This window comes from Lissotriton vulgaris, chromosome 8, assembly GCF_964263255.1.
Source record: "Lissotriton vulgaris chromosome 8, aLisVul1.2, whole genome shotgun sequence".
NCBI lineage: Eukaryota > Metazoa > Chordata > Amphibia > Caudata > Salamandridae > Lissotriton > Lissotriton vulgaris.
Genome location: NC_141696.1, coordinates 56151895 through 56177857, shown reverse-complemented (window position 1 = coordinate 56177857; position 25963 = coordinate 56151895). Strand labels below are relative to the sequence as shown.

At 44.6% G+C, this 25963-nt stretch overlaps 1 protein-coding gene across 1 annotated transcript in view; it reads left to right on the top strand.

Annotated features, from left to right (window-relative positions):
- The window catches only part of DNHD1 (dynein heavy chain domain 1), a 682720-nt gene that overhangs the window by 363824 nt on the left and 292933 nt on the right, over positions 1–25963 (top strand). Inside the window, exons 23-24 of the mRNA XM_086933691.1 lie at positions 12631–12781; positions 25029–25212. Of these exons, the coding sequence (XP_086789817.1) occupies positions 12631–12781; positions 25029–25212 (335 nt within the window). The remainder of the gene's footprint in view (positions 1–12630; positions 12782–25028; positions 25213–25963) is intronic.

Here is a 25963-nt window from a genome sequence, read left to right as displayed (position 1 = left end):
CATCCTGTTTGGTCCATTGTTGTTTGAGTTGAGGGGGCAGTGGCCTGAGAAGCGCAGTTCTTGCCCATGGTTCCAAAGAGGCAGGTGGAGGTGCTGGATTGGCGGGGGAGTGGGGTACGCAGCAGCGCCTATGCCGTGGCCCCGCCACCCGGTTTGGCGGCCGATCCCTCTTCCACCCCCCCCCCCCCCCCCCCCCACGATGGAAGGAGGCGTCCGTTCAACAGGGTAACACTCCTCGTCAAGACAATGATTTCCCTTGAGGCGATCTCAATGGGCCCAAGACCCCAGGGCCCCCTCACACGCCCCAACCTCAAGATCCTGGACCTCCAGGCAGGAAGATGGGGGGCAGGCACACACGTGCGCCACCCGACACAGCAGCCGATCTGCCCCTCGCCAAGTCTCAGCCCCCCTCACAGCCCGCAGCCAATGGGGGGAAGAGGGGGACTCTCCAGTCCGCAGGTCCAGGCAGGACAGGGAACCTGACGGGCCTCTAGAGCCGGGCACTCCCACCCTCCGGTACCAAGGTGGGTAAAGGGGGGTGGCACACCTCTCCGCATGGCCTGCCGTCCACAGCTACACGCCTCCAGTGTGTGAGAGTTCAGAATGGCACTGATGGTCTCCCTATCGCCGCTGCAGGCCCCAGCGCTTCCAACATCTTGCACCCCAAAATGGTGGGGGGGCACAACAGCCACAGCCAGTCAGATAGGGGAGGGAGGAGCGCCCCAGCAGGGGTGCATACGGAGGTCCAGTGGGACCCACACAGGTAGCAGGACAAGTCCGGGCTGTAGGACCAGCTCGACCAGCCCACCCACACCGCAGCGCACAGACCTACCACCCTCACAGTCACAGTCCTGGCATCACCGCGGCCCGACACGGCCGCCGAAGGGTGTGGGGGCAGAGGGGGCCCACAAAGCAAACCCCACACCTCCTTACTTCCTCTGGATCTCCGCGCAGGGCGCCCCACACCTCAAGCGTCTCCAACGCCACTTCGGCATGCACTTCACCCGGGGCCCAGCAGTCAACCACTCTAGGGGCGCCCGGGCCTGGATTTGCTCTCTCAGACTACTCGGGAACAGTGGCGGAGCAGTAAGTGGAGAGCGCTGCACCCGGCGCTACCTGGCAGCAACCCCCTCTGGTCGCTGCTTCCGCAGGGGGAGCCTCAGGTGCTGCTCCGCCGATATGCTTCGGAGCTAGCCCTCTAGTTCCACTAGTACCCGAGTTGGAGGCCACCTCATGAGCCTGGGCTGCAGCTCTGCTCTCCGCCCCCAGCACAGTCTGCCGCCGGCAGTGGAGCGCAGGTGAGCAGGGCGGGAAGGGGACAGTTGGGGCGTCTTGCCAGGGAGTCCGGCCTCAGGAGCGGGCAAGAAGGGAGGCCGCTCGGAGCAAAGGGCCAGTATGGGCAGCACCAGCACCAGGCAAGCCCCTCAAGGGGTCAGGGCGATGCGGACAGGATGGAGAAATTGTCCCCGAGACTCTGGGACGTCGATGGCCAGGATTAGTGGGCTGATGCATGGCGGATGACGGAGGGGTCCGGAGCTCTCTTAGAGTGCGACCGCCATCTTGACACCTCAAGCCACGCCCCCCCCCACGCTCTTGGTTTAATGGCCTGGATTTCTTAGTTTGAGAATCAATATGGGATGGAGGGAGCAATAGGGTTTTCCTGTCGGTCTTGCAGAGAACCCCGGGGGCAGGTGGGCTGGGCACTCTGGACTTTTAATTGTACTATTTAGCCGCTCATCTTCAGCGGGTGTCCCAATGGCTAGATGGTAGAGACCTTGAGCTGTTGGGCCCTATTGGACAGGCTAATAACCAGGGACTCCTACTGAGAATCTTCTTAATTCCAAGATAGTCACACCCAACCCGGGGATTTTACTGAAAGTCTCACACCAATGCTGGAAGAGATGTGTATGGGGCATGTTCAGAGCAACCCTTTATGCTCTAGACTTGCCATTGGTGGGACTGCCGCATGGGGATCCTCCTTTTCCATTTACGAGCCAACAATTAATTGATTGGACAACGGCCGTTCTTATCACAGTGAGTGACTGCTTCAAACTGGGGAAACTTCTCCCACTGAACTATCGCATAGAACAATGTGGCCTGCCCCCGGCCAATTTCTAAATTATCATGCCATGGTAAGGACGTATAAGGATCTCTGGCCTGGGAGTAGACGGAAACCGGATACCCATAATGTCCTACAGGCGCTGTTAACTCTGGGCTCTGCGCCGCATCTTGTGAAGTGGCTCTACAGAGCACAACTTGAAATGATCACAAAACCATTGACCAGGATCCAGGAAAGGTAGGAACTGATACTGGGCAGAGACCTAACAGACGTCTATGGAGAGCCCTAAACACATTTCTAGAAACGCTAACTTCAAATATGTCCACTTCAACTACTTACATATGACATTCCAAACTCCCCCATAGATTGCAGGTTATGTATGGAAGTGAACCAGGGGCCTGTCCCAGATACGAGGAACCGGACGCTGGGTTTGCAGATGTAACTTGGGACTGCCCGAGGTTGCAGGATTTTTGGGTGGCTGTAATTGCCATGCTCAAAGGGATACTAACACTCTCGCTCCCTTGCACGGCAGAAGGTTGACTCCTGGGGTTATTTCCCAGACCCAAAGCCCGTAAGGTAGACACTAGATTTGTGGACCTTGCATTGATTTTAGCAAAGAGCACATGAAATGGAGGACTGGGGTGTGCCCCACAGTTGAGGCCTGGGAAATCCACGTTGACACATGGGCCAGAGCAGAGGCGCAGGCTTTACTTAGGGATGATGCCCAGGGAATACAGTGCCACCCATTGTCGGCGCTTTGGACAGAGGTGCTTAGAGCCTGGGACAATCGACACAAGGCAGCACCAGAAGACATGATATATAACACTCAATTGGATGTGGGTACTGTGGAACCCCCTAGATGAGGAGTTTCTGTTGGACAGGAGGCAGCTAATTTAGAGTAAAAGGATGTAGTATCGCCTTCTCCCAAGCCCCTACCTCAACTTGTCAAGACATACATTTTTTTTAGACCTTGTTACACAACTTTCTCTACAGCTAGACCTACTATGCCTCCAGGAGACCTTATGATTTCTGTTTGATTTTCATTTTCGTTTTGTTGTATTAGTTGGCATGTTTGAATGACATGATTGCTATCTAAGGCAAGTGTGTGCTTACTATCACGACTCCCGGTTATCAATGATTACATGGAGCATTACAGAGTACTGATGTATATATTTGTTCCATCCTCAATTTAAAACTACAGGGTTTATTACCTCATGTAATGTGAAGCTCACCATAACTGAAACGGTTATAAGTGCTCATTGGTTACATGTAATGATCCTGGAGTACTTGGAAGCTTCCATTGATGACTACCTGGTCGGGTACCAGTAGTACGTTTCGGGCTGGAAGGCGAACCTTCTAGGATGTGAAACATTATGTATTTTATGTGGAATGTTTTGCTCTTTCATGTATGATTGCAATACAATATCTAAATGCCAATAAAAATATGTTTTTAACAAGCATTTGCAATGCAAAAGGTCTCGCATTAGGAAAGTTTGAGCTATTGGTACTGTAAATGACACATTTTTTATTTATGTGTTGGTTTGGAAAATAGTGAAATTAATAGCTTTGTCATTTAAAATGCCACTAGTTTTAACTTTCGCAAATGTGACACCCATAGCATTTGTAATGCAATATGTGTTGTATTTACATGACTTAGATGTATTGATATTACAAATAAAAATGTTTTTGTTTTAATACTTAAATAAAAGTTATTGTAATTTATAATGGCAATAGCTTTTGTAAATAACTTTTGTGAAGATTATGTTCATTGTATTTTGTGATGAAAATCCAAGAACAGAAGTGAACTATTAACATTAACATATTTTTGTGACATTTGTAATAAAAGTTGAAACATTGAGAGAACATATTTGAACTAGTTGTTGTTGAATGGTTGCACAGATTGATGCTGTGGTGGCTCTGAGTGATGTTATGGTGGCGATGAGTGATGCTGTGGAGTTCAGTGATGCTGTGGTAGCGCATAGTGATGTTGTGGTGCCCCTGAGTGATGCTGTGGTGGTGCTCAGTGATGCTGTGGTGGTGCGAAAGATAGAGTGAGTGCGATAGATAGAGCGAGGGCGATAGATAGATAGAGTAAATGTAAATGTAAATGTATAGGCATTTATATAGCGCGCTACTTACCCGGAGGGTCCCAAGGCGCTTCGACCGCTGCGAAACCCTTCCTGGCTTCCCTGAGAGATGGTCCCTTAATGGGTATCTCCAGGGTGAGACCAGGCATCCCCGGCGGTCTGGTGGGGCCGTTAGTGAAGATGAGGCAAGCTAATGCCCAGAGTTGCCGAGTGTGATCGCTGATCAGAGTGGGCACCAAGGCGAGAGAATTATCGAATCCGCTGACCCTGGTCCAGAAACCTGCCGCGCAGGGAATCGAACCCTGGTCCCGGGCCGTCCTCTGCTCTCGGGTCTGCCGCTAGTGAGGGCGATCGATAGATTGAGGGCGATAGATAGATAAAGTGTATTTATGTTGCATTGAGTAGAGTAAATATGAGGTGTGTAATTATATGGCACTGAGTGGTATTATGTGGAGTGTATTTACGTTGCATTGAGAAAAGTGCAATTATGTGGCTTGTAATTATGTGGCACTGAGTGGTAATATGGAAAGTGTATGTTGTATTCAGTAGAGTGTAATTTTGTGGCGTGTAATTATGTGGCACTGAGTAGTATTTGTAGTGTATGTTGCATTGAGTGCAGTGTAATTATGTAGCATATAATTATGTGGCACTGAGTGGTATTGTTTGGAGTGTATGTTGCATTGAGTGCAGTGTAATTATGTAGCATATAAGTATGTGGCACTGAGTGGTATTGTGTAGAGTGTGTGTTGCATTCAGCAGAGTGTAATTATGTGGTGTGTAATTATCTTGCACTGAGTAGTATTTGGAGTGTCTGTTGAGTGCAGTGTAATTATGTTGCATATAATTATGTGGCACTGAGTGGTATTATGGGGAGGTTATGTTGTATTCAGTAGAGTGTAATTGTGTGGCATGTAATTATGTGGCACTGAGTGGTATTGTTTGGAGTGTATGTTGCATTGAGTGCAGTGAAATTATGTAGCATATAATTATGTGGCACGGAGTGTTATTGTGTGGAGTGTGTGTTGCATTCAGTAGAGTGTAATTATGTGGTGTTAAATTATGTGGCACTGAGTGGTATTTAGAGTGTATGTTGCATTGAGTGCAGTGTAATTATGCTGTACATAACTATGTGGCACTGAGTGATATTTGGAGTGTATGTTGCATTGATTGCAGTGTGTGTACTTATGTGGCGTGTAATTATGTGGCACTGAGTGGGATTTGGAGTGTATGTTGCATTGAGTGCAGTGTAATTATGTGGCGTGTAATTATGTGGCACTGAGTGGTATTTGGAGTGTATGTTGCATTGAGTGCAGTGTAATTATGTGGTGTGTAATTATGTGGCACTGAGTGGTATTTGGAGTGTATGTTGCATTGAGTGCAGTGTAATTATGTGGCGAGTAATTATGTGGCACTGAGTGGTATTTGGAGTGATTGTTGCATTGAGTGCAGTGATGTGGTGTGTAATTATGTGGCATGGAGTGGTATTTGGAGTGTATGTGGCATTGAGTGCAGTGTAATTATGTGGTGTGTAATTATGTGGCACTGAGTGGTATATGGAGTGTATGTTGCATTGAGTGCTGTGAAATTATGTAGCATATAATTACGTGGCACTGAGTGTTATTGTGTGGAGTGTGTGTTGTATTCAGTAGAGTGTAATTATGTTGTATATAACTATGTGGCACTGAGTGATATTTGGAATGTATGTTGCATTGAGTGCTGTGTAATTATGTGGCGTGCAATTATGTGGAACTAAGTGGGATTTGGAGTGTATGTTGCACTTAGTGCAGTGTAATTATGTGGCGTGTAATTATGTGGCACTGAGTGATATTTGGAGTGTATGTTGCATTGAGTGCAGTGTAATTATGTGGCGTGTAATTATGTGGCACGGAGTGGTATTTGGAATGTATGTTGCATTGAGTGCAGTGTAATTATGTAGCGTGTAATTATGTGGCCCTGAGTGGTATTTGGAATGTATGTTGCATTGAGCGCAGTGTAATTATGTGGCATGTAATTATGTGGCACTGAGTAGTATTTGGAATGTATGTTGCATTGATTGCAGTGTGTGTACTTATGTGGCATTGAGTGGTATTTGGAGTGATTGTTGCATTGAGTGCAGTGATGTGGTGTGTAATTATGTGGCATTGAGTGGTATTTGGAGTGTATATGACATTGAGTGCAGTGTAATTTTGTGGTGTGTAATTATGTGGCACTGAGTGGTATATGGAGTGTATGTTGCATTGAGTGCTGTGTAATTATGTGGCACTGAGTGGGATTTGGAGTGTATGTTGCATTGAGTGCAGTGTAATTATGTGGCGTGTAATTATGTGGCACTGAGTGGTATTTGGAGTGTAGTAATTATGTGGCACTGAGTGGTATTTGGAGTGTATGGTGCATTGAGTGCAGTGTAATTATGTGGAGTGTAATTATGTGGCACTAAGTGGTATTTGGAGTTTGTTGCATTGAGTGCAGTGTAATTATGTGTTACTGAGTGGTATTTGGAGTGTATGTTGATAGAAGAATATTTAATATCTTTCGTGATACATCTTTTATAAAAGGTTAAAGTCTTCCTCTTCGTCTGTCTCTATACAGCCTGGACGTCAAAATTACTTTTGATGCTAAATTGGTCCTGTATAACCATCGTAGGTAACCTTCTGAATGGAGTCTATTTTCAAGTCGATATATGCATTAGTTAAAGAGGACTCTTAGAATGCATGAAGATTATAAAGAAGGATTGTGGGCGGGAAATGGAACCATGCATCTGATAAAAAATGTAAGGAATCAATTCCACCTGAGACTTTGTTTTGTTGCCGTGTCCGCTGATAATGGACAAATCGGGATTAAAAACTTGCAGACAAGAGTGATTATCTTATTGTCTAATTTAACTGTGTTACTCTCCTCGTCTGATGGCTCGTTATGCGTCCGTGCAGCACGGACGCATAACGAGCCACGAAAGATATTAAATATTCTTCTATCAAGACTGATGCCATATGAATATCAGAAATAGAACATATTCTCTATAAAGTTATACATCACTACCCAAAACAAAAAGATTTTAAATACATGGCTTCCTGAAGAAGGCGTCTCCACTACGCCGAAACGCGCGTCGTAAAGAATATTTTGTCTGCCACAATTTTTCATTATGTTTTACAGTACTACATTGTTTATTATTACATTGTCTTTTTGTGTTTTATATATTCAGTAGAATGTATGTTTCTTCTCTAATCCTATAGTGAGGATTTTTTAATTAATTTTTTAATACAAATAAAATAATCTATTCTGATCTCTTTTTTTCACTTTTTTCATTAATGATATCTGGTTTAGATAATGATATATATTAATGCTGTCTGACCTATAGTATAGTTGTTCATACACCTTTATATGCTACAGATTGCCTAGGAGTGTTTATACATTGTTGAATTTTTCCCTGTCCTAGGAATCAACCTATGAGTGGTTCAGGGGGTCCTTGCTACTTCCAAAATAATTACTGTACAGTACAGCCTTTTCGGTCCCATTACAGGAGAACAGTCCGAGGACTCAAACAGGATACAACCAATAAGAGAACAATGCAGCCACTAACGTCGATTGCTCCTAAAAGGTGGACAGCATCTCCAAGCCATGAGCAGGTGTTCCGTCGGCAGAGTAACTATTCCGGACTCGATATTCAAAGGCATGGCGGTAGGAGGAAGACGACAAAACAACTGCCTAACAATGCAAGGATTATAAAGTAACGGTAGAAACAGACACGGTATTTGTACACAAGTAGGTCGACACCATTAATGAAGAATAGAGGTTACAAAACTCTAACAATAATGTTCACGCAATAAAAAGTTTCATTTTTCCGGTATCTCCTGGTATAATGTAAGGGGCAAGAGTCACTGTGTAAACATCTTACTGCAGTCTCACAAAACCTCGACCTGCACCAACACAAAGCTGCACGTGGTACAAAGACAAGCACACCGCCCTTGAACAAATAATTATAACAGTGGAAGCAAAGAATCCGAAAAACATGGGCTCAGTTTATTCAAAGACCCATAGACGATAGGCCCTGGTACCTTGTCGATCTTATTATCCACAACTTCTTTTCAGACACTTTTTTTGGTTTGAGTAAGCCACACTATCACCTTTACGATTCTACCGCCCATGACCCAGAGGCCTCGGCTCATCGAAGACTTCCCCACTTCGGAACTCAGTAGTAACAAGGATTAAAGCAAGCTGTATAATTAAGACAGTCCCAGTAATCATAAAATAAAAGCACAAACGATTTACTTCTGTAAATAAAGTATAATAAAAAAGAAACCTTAGATGACATGTTTCCAAAACTGCAACACTTCTTTAATGACTCAGTGCATCTAAAACAAGCTGGAGGCGGCTCTGGCGCAGCACGTCGTCTTCTGGAGACGTGCGCGTTCACAGAGCATATTCGGCTGGCGCACAGGCCAGTAGCCGCTCGTTCACAGCTCTATCTCCCTTGCCAGTTAGCACAGTGACTATAGAACTCACGCTGGCGGGAGCGCTTCGTGCTCCAACACCAGCTCGACCTCAAAATGTGGTGTTCCTCTTGGGATGAAACCGCACTGATCCTCACGCACCAATGTATTAACCATTGGTCATAGCATGTTGGTTAAAATCTTGGCCAATATTTTAGCATCTGCGTTTATCATGGAAAGAGGTCTATAGAATTCCATTTGTGTTGGCTCCTTCTCAGGTTTAGTGACCATCACTGCCTCCCTCATCGAAGGTGGGAATTTAGATGCAGTGTCACCCTTGCAATACACTGCCTGTAGTTTATCAGTGACCAGGGGCGCAAAGCTTTTATAAAATTTCGATGGTAGGCCATCAAGCCCTGCGTCTTGTTGTGCGGTATCTCCTTGAGTGCTGGTGCCAGCTCTTCATGTGTAAGCTCTCCGCAGGATCATACTCGTTGCTCCTCAGAGATCCGAGTTAGTGGGCATCCATGCAGGTATTTCTCTATGCTACCTGTCCGCCCCCTTGGGCTCTTATAGGTATTGCAAGGTTGTGACTCAATGTTTCCTTAATGCCTGCCTGCCTGTGTATTAACCTGCATACCTTCCGGCTTTGTAAGGGAGAGGATCTGTGAGGGTGGCATGTCACGGCGCAGGAGCCACACAAGAAATCTACCAGATGTACCCCCCTCTTTGTGCATTCATTGCCTAAACTCTTGCACCATAAATCTGTTCAATTCGTCCCATGTGACATGGAGTACCCTGATTGCTGCCAGCAATCCTAGGCTATCTGTGGGGGCCAGTGGTTCCCCTCTTTGCAGAGCTTTCAGTGTTTCCTCCCGTCGCAGCAGGTCTTTTTGCAGCTCCCTCTGTATTCCCACGATTTTTCCAATGTACTTTCCCCGACCACACACTTAAATGCTTCCCTCTCCACAGCCCTAGAGTCTGTCTTGCCCCAGTTCTGCTCATAATATACCTATCTCCAGCCTCAACCTCCATGTAGGCACCAAGGACCTACTTCTTGTTCCTGTGTAGTCAATTATCAGTGGTAAACGATTAGACAGATCTCTGTAGTGGTACTGCCCTTTCTCTACTCTGTGTGCCACACTGTCAGTGATCAGTATGCTGTCTGTGTTGTGAGTTGTTAAGTGGCACTAGAAATCCCTCCCATCTGGGTGTAACACCCTCCAGATATCAACGCTGGCCAGGCTGTCCATCACCTTTCTCAAGCTATGTGTCATGCTGGCTTTTGCGTGAAAGCGTGGAGGGTGCCGGTCCCGCTCCTCATCCAGCATGCAATTAAAATCCACAGTCCATCTTATTGGTATAGTTATGTATGGAGCAAGCAGCTCCAGTAGTCCCCTGTGAAACTGACCATCATCTACATTTGCTGTGTAAACATTAACAAAACTGGTCTCCTTCCTGTCCACATAGACATTCCCCGTGCATTGGATGAATATGTGGCAGAGTACTTCTGCCCCCCATTTCCTGCACAGCTTGTCAGCCTCCGTGTCTGTTAAATGGCTTCCTAAATCTGTTAAAATCTTATTGCCTGCACTTTTAAGGTATTGAGCACCTTGTATAAACTAAACATGCTCATATAGGCCCTACATATTACAAGTTGCCATTCACAAAGTGCTTCTAGTAGTGTGTGCCATTCAGCCATTCATACTATGGGGTGTCAGGCCTCTGACTTTGTCAGAGGCCTGCTCAGTGATATAGTCATGATCATCACCCTGTGCAGTGTTCGTGTGCTATGCTCCCAGATAGTTACAATAGTCATGTTTGGCATAAACCAATCCCAACCCTCCCCCAGGGTGAACACCTGTAAACCTGTAAGAGCATCTACCCACTTTGCCAAACCCTGAACATCGTTACTTCACATATGTAATAAGCAATAACAAAACGTAAACAAATCCCCCACCCCATCTCTTATACAAAATCTCCTACTATATGTACATGTCTCAGGGGCTCCAATCCCCTGCAGGCCACGGACCTACCTCGCAAGAGGAGATGCACTCTCGCCCAGGACCAGACCCCCCTAGAGCCCCTAATCTATCTAGAGAATGGCAGTGCAGTGTTCCGCCACAGGTCCACAGGCAACTGCACAATCAATCACAAATGGAAAGCTTTGTTTATTGGCAACTGCAGAATCACATACAACACAGTAGTATGTGGAGCATTACAGTAATTGCATTCTCCCCCTGCACCCAGGAGGAGCCAGCCTGAAGTTCAGGAGTCTCTGTATGTGGGAATTATCCCTTTGACATAGGTGTCACTGGAATTATTGCATCTACTACTTGGCACCCTCCCTCCTCCCCCTGCTGCTCCCCCTCAAAAGTGGTCAACAATAGATCTGCAGCACTAGGAGTGTGTCATTAAGGTGACTTCCTCCCAAGATTTGCACCCTCAGAGCGGGTGCAGTCATCTACATCAGTGTCACATTATGAGTTCTGCCTGTCCATCCCCACCCGCTGCCTCCTCCCTACCGCAGATGAGTACCCATTCCGCGCCTGGTTCTGTCTCCCATCTCAAGCCACTCCCATGCTTCCTCCTGTCATGTGAAAACATTAGTGTCCATTGTGGATGGCTTTCAGCTTCCCTGAAAACCACAACATGTACCATACCCCATACATTGCTCTTAGTTTTTCCTTAATAATGTCAGAGGATTTGTGCTGTTTTTTACTTTGTGGGTGCACTTGGGAAAAATGTGGATCAGGTGGCCCTCACATTGTTTGTCTTCATTTTTAAATGCATATTGCAGAATAGTATCCCTATCGTAATGATTACAACTGGAAGAAATGATGGTCTTAGGTGGGGCTCCAAGAGGGGGCACCTGCACCAATTCCCAATGAGCACATTCCACTGCAAACATTTTGGACAGTGCTGGTGGGCTCAGCGTTTGCATTATCCATCGCTCTATATAGCACTCTGGCGTGGTCTACTCCACTCTCTCTGGTATTCCAACGAACCGTACATTATTTCTGCTGGACCTTGCCTCTGCATCTTCCAGCCTGTTATCCAGTTGGTGTGAGAGTTTCTTTGAGGAATTTAACCTTGCTTCTCAGTTGGAGAGATCTTCTGTTGCAGCAGCATGGCAGGATCTAGCACCCCGGCCCACACAATTCGCATCTCCATGCCTAGAGATTAAGTGGCAACAGGTGACTCCATTGGACCTTCCTCTTGAACACGTTACTCACTTTGGGCTACTCTCTCTTTTTAGTGGATAGGCTATCAAAGACCAGATTCCTTACTGACCCCCAACTGCCCCTTCTGTGAACTGGACTCTTTTCCCATTAAAAAAGATTCCATTCTAAAGATCTGCACACTAGTCCTGCCAATCTGACAGTAGGCCCTTTTGTCTCAGTGCGGGAATAGCCTAGAAAGCAACTGTTGGCAGCTTGCATGGGTGGTGCTTACAGGCGGCTCTTCTCATCACTTCCAAAGCAGAATGAAGTCTGCATGGAGAAACATAAAACTCTAAAGCAGGAATACTGCTTTAGAGTTTTCCGGATCCAGTCAGATACCTGGGGAATATTCACAAGATGAGGACTCTGCAGTCAGACAGAGTATCTACCTGAAAGTGCGTTACCGAAGGTATGTAACTTATTTGTTTAGCTATCAATTAATGTATTTAGAATGACTGTACCAACACTCTTTAGAATTACTTTGGCACTGAAGTGAGCAAACATTAGCATAACTGTAGCACTAATCTGTGCACACTTTAGAATGGCTGAACTGAGCAGACTTTCAAATGACACTGAATTTTGTACAGTTTAGAATGACTGTGCCGCTAAGCTAAGCACACTTTTATATGACTATACAACTCAACTGAACACACATTTGAATGACTGTGCCACAAACTGAAAACATTTTAGCATGACTGTGCCACTACTCTGGAGAACTACAATCAGTAACTGTTGAAGATCATGCATTCTGAAGACAGTAGGGTGAGTTGAGTACGTGAATTGGTAGTCTGCTGAGATGTCAATGGTTTAATGTTTTTATTTATCCGTTGAAGGTCATGATTTAAAAGCTAGTGCCACTGGCTCCGTTTTTACTAAGCAGAGACAGCGACTGGAGGAACTCAACCCTGGTGAACATGACTCAGTGGTTCAGCATAGCTTTCTGTACGCCTACATCTGGGGATTTGGTGGTCACTTGCATCCAAGGTAAGAATATGGGGAGGCCTTGTGAGGGAGTGGGTCAAGGATGGTATCTCTTGTCTGTACTTCCTACTAATGTCTCTTATCCCTAACTAGGTGTGGAAAAACAGGTGACCATGTGCGGGTCCCATATGGCCCTGATGCCACGGGTTCCTCACTTCCAGTTTTTGAATCTGTCACTGTCTCTACAGACACTACCTTGCTGCCGTCAGAGTGTCACCGGTACCAAGCCTAATACATGAGGCAGCTCTTCTTGGAACCATGTCTGTGCTTGCCTTGTTAATAAAATTGTCCATGCTTGTAATTTTCCAGGCCCCCTCACACTGATCCTGGCCTGTAGCTCAACCTTAAACCTCACCCTACTCCCTACCATGACCCTACTCCTTACCAGGGTGCAAGTCCCTACCCTCACACTGACTAACTATGAACTTTCACTGTGTTGCTTAGCCTCACTTTTACCCTTAGCCTAATATTGGGCCTTGCATGTGCACGCTTTTGCCGGGCCTACCAGCTGATTGGGAATGCACGTTAGCGGGTCATTACCTGCTGATGAATACATGAAGATTTACCTCTCACCATGACACAGCCTTTTAGTGTGACCCTGGGTTTGCTTGACCTCCCCCAAACTGCCACCCATTGTCTGCAACTGTTAATTAATTACATAAATAGATTTAAGTAAAAAAAAGCGTTATATTTTAGCCCTTGAAAATAATTGAAGGCCCTACCTTTTGTAGGTAGTTTAAAATCATTCACATTAATAGCAAATTTTAGGAAGTCTGCCTATTACAAAGAAAGCTTTGGTCACAAGCGAGATCTTGGCTCAGCAGCTGATAAAGATTTCACTGCGCTGTGAAGAGGCTGAAGACACCAAGGCCCATGGAGGTAGCTCGGCTTGGCAGTTGATGATGACGCTATGACTCAATGGCATTGTGAATCAATGAGGTAGTCAGACGGATTGCTTGGCAGTTGCTGATGGCACAATGACTCAGTGAGGTAGCCAGGCTCCTCCCTTGACTGCTGACCAGACCCTACAGGATTTTCGCGATGTGCCAGTCCTTATCTGCCGTGGTCAGTATCTGTGTACAGCCTACAGTAGTATCCGAGTACCTCAGTAGTGTTTCGTCATCCTGTGATTCTGGGCAAGTCACTTAATCTCTCTATGCCAAGGAACAATGCATGTGTTTGTGTTGTAATTGTGTAGTGTTACTGGTGCGCATGTGAAGCGCTTCAATACCTTCGGATCAAGTTGGAGCTATAATTTAAAAAACGACAGAAGAATGCACTGGGAGGTTAAAACTAAAAACAAAGTCGTAACATAAGGAAAGACAAATAGATACCCACGTACTTGCTGATTTGTACAGAGTGAAACCAGAAAATCTGGATAAAATTGTGGCTTCCATGCTGAAATTGCGTGATCTTAGGCAAATATTTAATTTCACTAAAACCCTTTTGCTTCACCATCCCATTTTTGGGCCCCTTTCCTTTCTCCTCGAGTGCAGGCAGTGCTTAATTTGTAACAAATTAAGTGCCAGGGATTTCGTTAGGAGTCTACTGCAGCTTGCACCACAGATTGCCCCTGCCAGCACTGCCAATGATGGTAACAACTCGACTATTAATCATCACACTTCCAAAAGAGGGACAATTTGAACCTTTTCAGGCCCCCAAAGCTATAAGAATGACTTGGGTGGCAGGTAATAGTAATTTTTGAAATATATTTAAATAATTCTTAATTGTTGTTGTGTGCATCTCCAATATGGCCATACAGTACCACCTAGGGGCAGTCTGTCACAAGCTCCGTTGCTGACAATTAAGTGCTGGTGCCAAGCATCTGAAAACACCGTCTCAAATTAAGCACTTGCGGCAGGCTGGTTAAAACGTTTACATTGTTGTTTTGACCAAGTTAGAGTGACTGTGGGGGTTTAGCCAGAAACCAAGTTTGTGGCAGTTGGACAGCACACCAAATTGGCCCACAGAACCAGGTTTTGTGATGGTAATTCCTTCAGTCGATACCCATTGGCTGAGATCCACATGCCTGGAAGGAAAGTAAATGACCTGAGACACAGAAAGCCTTACATCTGGTTTGCAGGTTCTGGAATGCCACCAGGCCATCTTTGATGGGCTTCTCAGAACCTATGCTAAAGCAAATGGAGGATTGCATTTCCAAGGGATAACAGCCTTCACCTGTGGGCTGCTTCCTCTGTTCCATATCCCAGGTTGCCTATTTCAAAGTGGAATACTCTGCTAAAACAGTTTCCATTGATTTAAGGCTAAAAATGAATGATTATGAGTAAAATAAAGTGCAGCAAAAATGCAGCTAAATTGCCATATTTGTGCCACTAAATTTCCATATTTGTACCGCTAAATTTGCTTATCCATGCCGCTATATCCTGGAGGATCTGTTGTAACCCAACTTCCTTGCCAACTTGTACAAAATCATTACAAGCCATCAACACATCCCAGTCTACCAGAAAATTCAATGGGGCTGATGACATTGGTCTTCTACCTGATCCTGCAATCCGCGAAGAGCTGATTTAACTGAATGTATCATATCGCTTATTCAGTGCAGCCTGAAGGATGAAGATAAGCCAGTTCCATCGTGGGCTGGAATTCATTCTTTGATCTCCCAGAATACAGTCTCACTGAAGAAGAATGGGTTTTTACCATTGACACCATCTCCAGTCACAAACTACGCAACAGTATACACAGCTCTAAAGAAATTCCAAAATGTGCGTTCTTAGCCTGTCAATTTTCCGCTATGAAGGTATTTTCCGTATTATAGCTGACATTTTATAAGCAATTCAGTAGAATTTGATGATCTTTATCCAATGATAGGTGTTATCCACATGACAAAAGTTGTGTTGCGGTGTGCAGGAAGTTATCTCAGTGGATGTGGCATAGACAATGCACTCATTGATGCTGAAATCTTTAGATGCAAAACTGTAGTCAGTATTGAGCCAAACTCGTCATGTTCGTTCGTTACAAGGTGTGATTTCTGGAACAAGAATGACATATTAGGTTCTTCTTATCTTATCTCAGAAGTGAACAATGCACAGGGTTCACTTCATTCAAAAGACATAATGCAATGCCAGGCAATGTTACTCAATAGCAGCTAGTTTACCTTGAAGTCTTTTCTATTTGAAGTGTTTTCAGAACAATGACAAATTCAAAATCAATTGACCATATTGAAACTGTTCCTCACCACAAATTTGTGGGAAAGAGAGGGGAACGTTTTAATAAACATGTTGAGAAGCCTTGTTCATTTTATGCAGCAGCAAGGAAACCGCTTTGAAATGACTGAGCCTGTGGGGCTACACAACTTTGTGATCAAACAATATGTGGATAACAATATAAAGACATCTCTACCAGATATGCTGGAATATGGATCGAAACTATAAGCAGTACTGAAGCAGGAAAGATTTGTGCTAAAAGGGGAAAAGCTGTTTGATATTATCACTAAAGCTAAACTTCTGCACTTAAATTGTCGTAGTAAGAGTTTCTGCCAACCATACACCATAAAACAGGTTACAAAAAAATAACTTTCTCAAGCACATAGAGAGATGGATTTAGCAAACCAAAGGGGTGAATTTATCAAGGACATTCTTTTGCATGATCTTCCAACAAACACTTTATTTGATGGAGATGCTGCAACCAAACCAGTGAAGCACAAAATCATACAAGAGCTCAAAAAAACTTTCGCCTGAAGAACATCAATTAGAAAAGGTGTCCTAATTGGAAACTGCTGGTACTGTGGACTATATGTCACAATTGCCAATGGTCAAGATTTCATCCATGCAAAACTTCAGAGATGTTGTTCAGAATGTTCTACAGATATCAAAGTCAGTGTGCACCTTGCAAGAACTGTACATTGTCTTTCACAGTTATCTTGAACTATCGGTCAAAGAATGTGAGAAAATCAGACGAATGTCTTCAATGGAGCAATTGATCTTGCCTACATTAAAAATTTTGACACCTACCAATGATTGTCAATGAGGACTTGGTGCCTGCAGAGATATATTCAAAAGGCATGGCCATATTTTTCAACAACTTAACAGCAAATTGGAGGCAGCTGACTTTCATGTTGTGCCACATGTTGAGTCGGCCGTTCGAAATGGTTCCAATAGAGTTATTGTACTGTCAAATGACATAGTTGTTATTATTGTGCTACTTAGATTTTTTGAAATGTTCATAATTAAACGATTGTCAGAGTGATGGATATGGAACAGTCGAGAAAAGACACTTAATCCTGCTTCATATTTTGTACAAGAAACATGACCAAGAGAGGCCCAGCGTTCAAGGCACATATTCTTTTGGATGATGGCACTATGAGCCGAATTGGAACAAAGCATGAAGTTTCTAAAAGTATTTGCTGAGACATAAGAAGAATGTGACTTTAAACATAGAACAATACTTTGTATGAGTGTGGAAAGCAAGTTCTGACTGTCACACATTTGATTATCTTCGGTACAGTGAGTTCAATACATCAGTCCCACTAAGTGGCCTTCCACCGGCGTCGTATTCTGTGCCTGGACACATTAAAAGAGCGTTCTACTTGATCAGAAGATGATTAAATATTTTGGATCATGCATATGTAGAGACAGATCCATTTGAATTTGGTTGGGAAGATGTTGATGGGGTGCTAAAACCATTGAAATTTCTAAAGCCTCTACCACCCAAAATGTACACGTACATGTTCTTGCAAAACCTGTGCTACAGAAGTAAGTCCCTGTCGATATGCTCTTCTCAAATGTTCAGCATTCTGCAAATGTACCACGAGCAATTGCCGAAACAAATAAATAAAATGAACTATGAAAATATTTCTAAAACAGAAGTGATAAACATTCATTTTTTTCATATTCAGATCATAAATATTGTTTAGTGTATACATAAAAGGATTAAAAACCATTATTATTTGTTTAATTTCTATATATATCTCTTCTTCCTCTAATATAGCCACCGTTTTGGAAAATGGCAGAAGGATTGCCCAGAGGAGTTATTTTCTCTTTGCATAAGATCCCCAAAACCTATGTTATGACCCCCAAATTAAGACTATAAGTCTCATGGTTCCTGAAACATCACTGCAACACATCTGCCAATTTGAGAATAAAAATTGTCTCCTTCAGCAATGTCTACCCAAGCTAAATTACTTCTCTAATGATCCAAAAACACAAATCAAAAAGGAAAATCTCTGGACAATAATTTTTCTACCAAGGTATATCAGGGGGCTGGGATTATCAGGACAAAGGGAAGTCACTTGGTCGGCTAAGCCACTGTAAAAAATATATAATTAAAATGATTAGAGGGCAGAATCTGCCACAAAGTTCAAAGAAACCATCATAGGTCACGGTTGTGAGCTGGGGTACGGATAAAAGATTTTCCGAATGAGCAATGCATACTTGTGCAGACATTCTCTTTCATAGCAATATTTGGGTAGGCAGAGGTAACTAGTTTTTGGTAAATTTAATTTGGCAAAAGGCAAATTCAGCCGATTTTGGGGAATGTTTTCTTTTCTTCAAATTAAATACCAAGGTTCCATGTTCCCCCACAAAATTCTTATAATAAAAACACAAAAAAGGTTTATTCTGTTACAAAACCGAATAAGAAAAATAAATTAAATTCTCAAAAAATGATTTCTAAGTAGAGACAAAGTTAGTTACAAAATCAATTGATGCATAAGAAAATAACCTGTATAAAAAAGCAGAAAAATGTTCTGTTTTACAAATCTAAATTCAGCAAGTTGTGCGGCACATTAGTAGAATTTTGGGGCTTCAATCAATAGGTAATGAAAAAATTAAAACCTTAGCATAGCCTTAAATAGAGCAAGTCTAGTTTTAATTAGTAGGTAATCTTCTGGAGAAAGACAGCAAGCGACGAAGTGCTCATAGAATGCATACAATTGACAAGAAAAGTTTTCCCACACAAAATAAAATAATTTCCAGCTAATGCTACCACTATTTTAATCGCATACATTGCCTTCTATGATTTGTCTCTCTCAGATTGTTATGAATGTCTCCACTACTCTCTGTTTTGCTCCTAGAATCCCACCTCTTTTTTCTTCAATTAACATATTTAACATATTACTTTAATAGCTCTCGCCCTCTCTCTATATATATTTTTCTCTCTCTCCCTCTCCCTCCCTCTCTCTCTCTCTCTCTCTCTCTCTCTCTCTCGCGCTCTCTCTCTCTCTCTCTCTCTCTTTCTCTCTCTCTTTCTCTCTCTCTTTCTCTCTCTCTCTCTCTCTCTCTCTCTCTCGCTCTCTCTCTTTCTCTCTTTCTTTCTCTCTCTCTCTCTCTCTCTCTCTCTCTCTCTCTCTCTCTCTCTTTCACTCCCTTTACTGGGCCAGTCCTTGCATTCCTGTTCCTGTTTCAGTTGTCTCCACTTCTCTTCAATAACTCTTTTTTCTGTACCTCTTTGTTTTAAAAAAATATATATTGTATTTGTTTTTTCCGGGTACATAAAGGGACATTGCTCTCTGTACACATACTGATTATCCGATAAATCCAAATTCTCCAGTATTCAATCTTTCATAGATTCACATGCTTGTATCTTCCCCGTCGTCATGATGGGAGTCTCCCGGTAAATAATAACCATAACAGTAGAAGAAAAAACTGCCTGAAACCATAGAGTAGTGAAACCAGAGGGTAACCTCTCCTCCTCATTATGTGGCCCAAACTACAGCCAATCAGCAGCTAGCCCCAGCCTACACCATTCCCAGCAGAGCCACCATACCTTAGATTTCCAACCGCCTTCGTGTGAGAAGGAGTCTCCCTGAGCTCTGCTCAGTTTATTCTCTCTTCACTGAACTTTTGACCTTTTTTCAGTTGGAAGTCAGGTACTGTTCTCTTTTCTTGTCAAGGATTATTTCATTCATAATGTCTGAAAGCTCCAAGAAGAGCCTTTTCAGAGCTTGCAGATCCTGTGACAAGGCCAGATTATTTTCTGAGGATCCTCAAGGAGTGCTTGTACTGTCTGTACCCAAAGCATATCCCTAAGGACTGCAAGTATTGCCGGACCTTCTCTGCCAAAACTCTGAAGGATAGAGAAGCGCGCCTCTTATTATGCTTCAGAAAAGGAAAGTTCAAGACTCGGAGTCTGCAGGAGAAGCCAAGGGACACACCTCTAAAAAGCTAAAAAGAGGGTCCTCTGAGGAAAAGGGAGAGGTGAGGAAGCAAAAAGCAGTTAAAACTAAGGAAGGTGAACCTTCTACTTCACTCCCTCCAACTCCTCTCAAGCCTTCCTCAGAAAAGAAGGCTCCATCGTCGCTTCCGTCGACGAAATCTGCTGAGATTCCAGTCAGATTGCCAATGAGGCCGTCGACGACGACGACAGTCTCGATGACAACAGCTTCGTCGACGACAACGACGACTCCGTCGACTGTGAGTGCCAGACCTTCGTCGACGGCGAGATCTTCGTCGACGAGCATCCCGTCGACGATGCAGATGATTGTTCCGTCGACGGGCCCGTCGACGACCCCGTCGACGACGAAAAAATCGTCGATGCCATCTCCAACAAAGATAACTTCGACTTATATTTCCGTAAAGAGGATTGCTCCGTCGACGGGGGTGTTGACGAGCAAAAAAGGGGAGTTTTCCACGCCAAAGATTTCACCTCTGCTGCCCTCCACCATTCTGGATTGCCAGGAGTCAGAGGAGGAAGGATCCTTTGGTGTTGCTTACAGTCCTTCGCAGCTCCATATTAAACATCAGGATTCTGATGAGGAAGACCAACAGGAGGCCCAGGAACACTTCGCTTTTGCAGACCGGCCGGTCAAGGGCCAGATGAGATACGAGTCATTTCACCAGGCTTATCACTATGATGATGATGAGGAGGAAGTGGATACGCCTGCGAGAGAAGAGGCAATGTCGGTGCCTATCTCTTTAATATCTGACCTAAGAAGTATGATAGACAGCTATTATCGTCGCTTTCCAGAAGATAATGCTTCCGCGGCCTCAGAGAAAGTCTCTCAATCTGTTAAAGAGACACCTCTGGCTCAGCTGCCTCCTCCTCCTCGGACAGAGGTTCAAAAGGTTATTACGATTCGTGATGACTTAAATGAGTCCGATCGGGATTATCAGGAGGAGGAAGGGGAAATTCCTCAGGATGAGGAAGTTGGAGATGAATGGGACCAATATATTGCTCCAACGTCCCCGGTGTCACCTTTGCCTCAATCAAGCTCTCCACCAGAGGACATAGCCACTTTTCATGACTTGATGGAAAAAGCGGCTAAAAGATTCAAGCTTTCTATGCCAGTCAAGGAAAGCGATTGTTTCCTTTACGACTTTAAGGAGTCCTCCAGGAAGTCGGTAAGAGCCATTCCAATTATTGACCATATCTGGGATGAAGGACTCAAACTGATGAAGAATCCAGCCTCAGTCCCAGCATCCATACCCAGGCTGGACAAGAAGTATCGTGCTGTAGAGAAGGCTCCAGCATGTCTTATTGGTCATCCTCGACCGGACTCGGTCGTGGCTCAAGCAGCGCAGAAGCGCTCCAAGAACCCGACGGCAACATATGTGGCGCCCCCCGATAAGGAAGGCAAGAAGATGGATGGCATAGGTAAACGCTTTGCAGTCATGGCAGCTGCTTCCATCAAAGCTGCCAATGCAATGGCTCTACTGAGCCGGTTCAATAGACAGATGTGGTCTGACATCGCGCCTTTCCTGTCGCACCTTCCAGAGGACAAGAAAGAGGAGGCGACTACCATTCTACAGGATGGAGCCAGAGCAGCGTCGGAGTCCATTGAGGTGGCAATGGGCATATCGTCTATAGCCTTTCGCCAGATGGCTGGGGCGGTAACCCTGGCAAGGATGGCTCAAAGCTACGTCTTTTCGACCGGAGGTCCAGTCTAAAATATTGGACATGCCATTTGATGGAGAAAGCCTCTTTGGCAAGCAGATCGACGAGGGGTTACAGGGGATAAAAGCAGATACCGATACTGCTAGATCCTTGGGTTCATTACAACAAGGCCGTTATCAGTCCTTTCGCGGCCGAGGATCCAGAGGACACTTTCAACAGCAGCGTTCTTCTTACCAATCTAATTGGTACCAACCTTACAACCAACAGGGTTACCGTCAGTACTCCTCCAACCAGCAGTATCGGTCCTCAAACACTTCCTTCCAACAACAAGGAAGAAGAAAGTCCGCCGCCAGAGGGAAGCAAGACTCTGGTCGCAGACAGTGATGTTCCTCAGGCGCCTCCATTACCGCTTCAGATCGACCAGTTCCACTACCTCTCTCAGTTTCTCCCGCATTGGCAGTCCATAACATCGGACAGATGGGTTTTAGACATCATTACACAGGGTCACACCCTGGAATTCTCGTAATATTCAAGTCATTACTGGGAATGATGTCCTCTTGTATTCCACTGATCCCCAACTGCCGTTTGCAGATGAGACCGCTGCAAGAAGCCCTGGACAAACAATGGGTCCAAGCCCTGGGTTCCTTCCACCACAAGCTGGTCTTAACCTGTCAGATCAAACGTGCAATGTCATGGTGGGGTATCAGGTGCAACCTAACAAAGGGCCTGTCATTCGAACCTCAATCACCAAGCTACGTCATGACATCAGACGCAGCATTACGAGGTTGGGGAGCGCATCTGCAAGACCTGGAGATTCAAGGCCTTTGGTCTCCTCAAGAGGCGAAGCTTCACATAAATCTCATGTAATTAAAAGCCGTCTTCCTGGGCCTTCAGGCTTTCCTTCCCAGGATCCAGGGTTCATCGGTCTTAGTGCGGACAGACAGCACAACAACAATGTTTTACCTGCGCAAGCAGGGTGGAACAAGATCAAAACCCCTGTTGATTCTGGCACAAAGAATTTGGAAATGGCTATTGTGTCAAAACATAACGCTGCAAGTGGAACATGTTCCAGGAGTAGACAACACAAAAGCGGACCTGTTAAGCAGGTCATCCGACATTTGCCACGAGTGGGAACTATGTCATGTCCAGCTGAATCGGATTTTCAACGTATGGGGCAAGCCAAGTCTGGACTTGTTTGCAACTCAGAGCAACAAGAAATGCAAACATTATGCCAGCAGGTTCCCTCAGCAGGATTCGAGGGGGAATGCTATTCACCTCCGATGGACAGGGATGTTTACCCATGCCTTCCCTCCCTCTCCCCTGATTCCCAGATTACTGAGGAAAATGAGATCAGAACCTTGCCAAATAATACTGATAGCCCCAGCCTGGCCGAGGCAGTTTTGGTATACGGAGCTTCTGCAATTGCCAGTGGAACCAAGAATACAGCTCCCAATAACCAGGGACTTGATTTCCATGAACAGAGGCCAAGTACTTCATCCGCAATTGACCTCTCTAAAATTGTCCGCTTGGAACCTTTTGAGCACGAATTCCAATCTCTAGATATCTCTCCGGAATGTCGTGAAATATTACAAAGTTCCGCAGCGCTGTCTACCAACAAGACATATACTGCAAAATGGAAGCGATTCTGTAGTTGGCGCGTTGCTAATGCAGTGCATCCCTTAACGTCCTCTGCTGAGAAAATTCTTCCTTATTTACTGCATTTAGCCAGATCAGGACTGGCGCACTCGTCTATTAAAGTCCATCTAGCGGCAATTTCCAGATACAGAAGATCCCCAGGATGCCCGTCTTTGTGGTCTAACAGACTAATCAAAGAATTCTTGAAAGGGCTGTTCAGGAAGTTTCCTGCTGTTAAGCATCCTCCACCTTCATGGCAGCTTAACACAGTCTTGTCACAGCTTATGAAAGCTCCGTTCGAGCCCATACACAAATCGGAATTGCAATTCTTGTCATGGAAGGTAGCATTACTGCTGGCGCTCACATCAGCCAGAAGAGTGAGCGAGATCCAAGCTTTTTCTATTTTGGACCCCTTCATTCAATTCAGGCCGGATGAGGTGATGCTAAGAACTCACCCTAAATTTGTGCCTAAAATACCCTCTTATTTTCATCTAAATGAACCTGTGATCCTGCCTACATATTTTAAAAATCCTTCCTCAGCGGCTGAAAAAGCTCTACATACTTTGGATATTGGCAGATGCCTACATTTTTACATTGAAAAGACAAAATATTTTCGCAAATCAAACCAACTGTTTGTCGCTTACTCGGGGCCCAGAAAATGTCTGGCCCTGTCACGTTCCTCCATTTCCAGATGGATTGCATCCGCTATTGTCTTCTGTCATGAGAAAGCAGGAAGGCCTCTCGACATGAAAGTCCGTGCCCATGATACACGGAAAATGGCGACGTCTTCTGCATTGCTAGCAGGAGTACCCCTTCCAGACATATGTAGAGCAGCAACCTGGTTGACTGCTCATACATTCACCAAACATTACTGTCTGTACACGGAATGGAAAGCAGATGCAGCAGTGGGACAGGCAGTTCTGCGACATCTCTTTAAATATTGGGCATATTTGGGTATTGGGTATTGGGTAAATAAGGTACATGTTTATGAATTGTATTCTGCTAATTTTTTCTATATGATATGTTTTCTCTTACGCTAATAATTATAATGGCAACGTTTTATTGATCATGCCTTTGGATTTGTAATAAGTTCTTTTTAATAGAAGCAATTTATGGCACACAGCCCCGAGATAGGAAAGGGGTCTAGCCTAGAAACGCGCTAACTACAAGAACTGCTATCTACTCTGATACAAGCATGTGAATCTATGAAAGATTGAATACTGGAGAAAGAACTAGTTACTTACCTGTACACTATGGTTCTCCAGTATTATCTTTCATAGATTCACATGCGCCCGCCTCCCCGTTTCCATTAGGTAGACCACCTTTTATCTCTGGTTTTCCTGCATAGCTCACTCTTGGGCGGTAGGAAATCTGAGGTATGGTGGCTCTGCTGGGAATGGTGTAGGCTGGGGCTGGCTGCTGATTGGCTGTAGTTTGGGCCACATAATGAGGAGGAGAGGTTACCCTCTGGTTTCACTACTCTATGGTTTCAGGCAGTTTTTTCTTCTACTGCTATGGTTATTATTTACCGGGAGACTCCCACCATGACGACGGGGAAGATACAAGCATGTGAATCTATGAAAGATAATACAGGAGAACCATAGTGTACAGGTAAGTAACTAGTTCTGTACCCAAGTATATATGAAACAGTAAACCCTGCAAACATGCAGACAAAGCAATGTAAACTTGACACAGAGTATTTTAGACCCCACCAGAAACATTAAGGCAGAATGCAGAGGACTACAAATGACTGTATGATTGTATCCTGAATGTTCAGGGTTTTGGTACCCGTTTTGATCCATGATACTTCTTTCATGTCTAACAGGCACTGGTCCCAGTTTGATGCCTTTGTGCGCGAAGCCCTCCTGAAAAGCCATTGTCAGGTTGAACTGCCGGTCGCAAGCTCCATCTTTGATTTGTATCTTGATCCAGTGGTGGGCTCTCTGAAGACCTTCGATGGCAGTCATCTCAAAGGCCACATACTAGCCTATTGTACTGCTCTCCCTCAGGTACATATTTAGTCTGCCATTTCTATTTATGTACTATGCCCTTTTGTGACACTTATGGATGTCTAAAAGTGCTCCATTCATATCTGCTCAGTCTGTGGGGATGCCCTTAGTCGTGCCGGATGCTAGCTCCAGGGGGGAAATGGATGCAGTGTATCCGAGTAGGTCATTGGTACCCCTGGTCTTGTGACTAGTACTGTGACTTGTGCTAGCCACTGGACTGCAATTTGTTTCTGGAGATATTGCGGTTACTGGATGCCCTGAAATTCAATGGATTCCTGGCCTCCATTGTCACAGTGGTAGAAGAGTGAGTACGGTGCCTGTTGGTCTAAAAACCTAACTCCTGGTAGGTGCTTAGTGTCATGATTAAGTCAAAATACAAATTTCCAAGGGCACCAAGGGGTCCAACCTACCTTGCCCATGCAATGTTGTCTTTGTGTGGGTGTTTCATAGCATGCTGGATACTGTTTGTCTCTAGAACCAATGGGTGTCTTTGGTGGAAAGCTACTGGGGAAATTGTCTGGTTCGCTCCAATTTAATCTGTTATTGAAGTTGTGATGAGCATTGTGGACTGTAGAGCAGCTGTTGATTATGGAAAGTCCACAATTGTAACAGTACCTTAGTATAATGTCTGACATGCATCTGTGCTGCTCTGTTCCTAACTTGGTCTTTCCAGCTACCTTCGTTCTTTCTGTGTGTGGTTGGGCAGTTAAGATCAACAGCAGGTACTTATGTGTGTTCCTTCACCACCTGT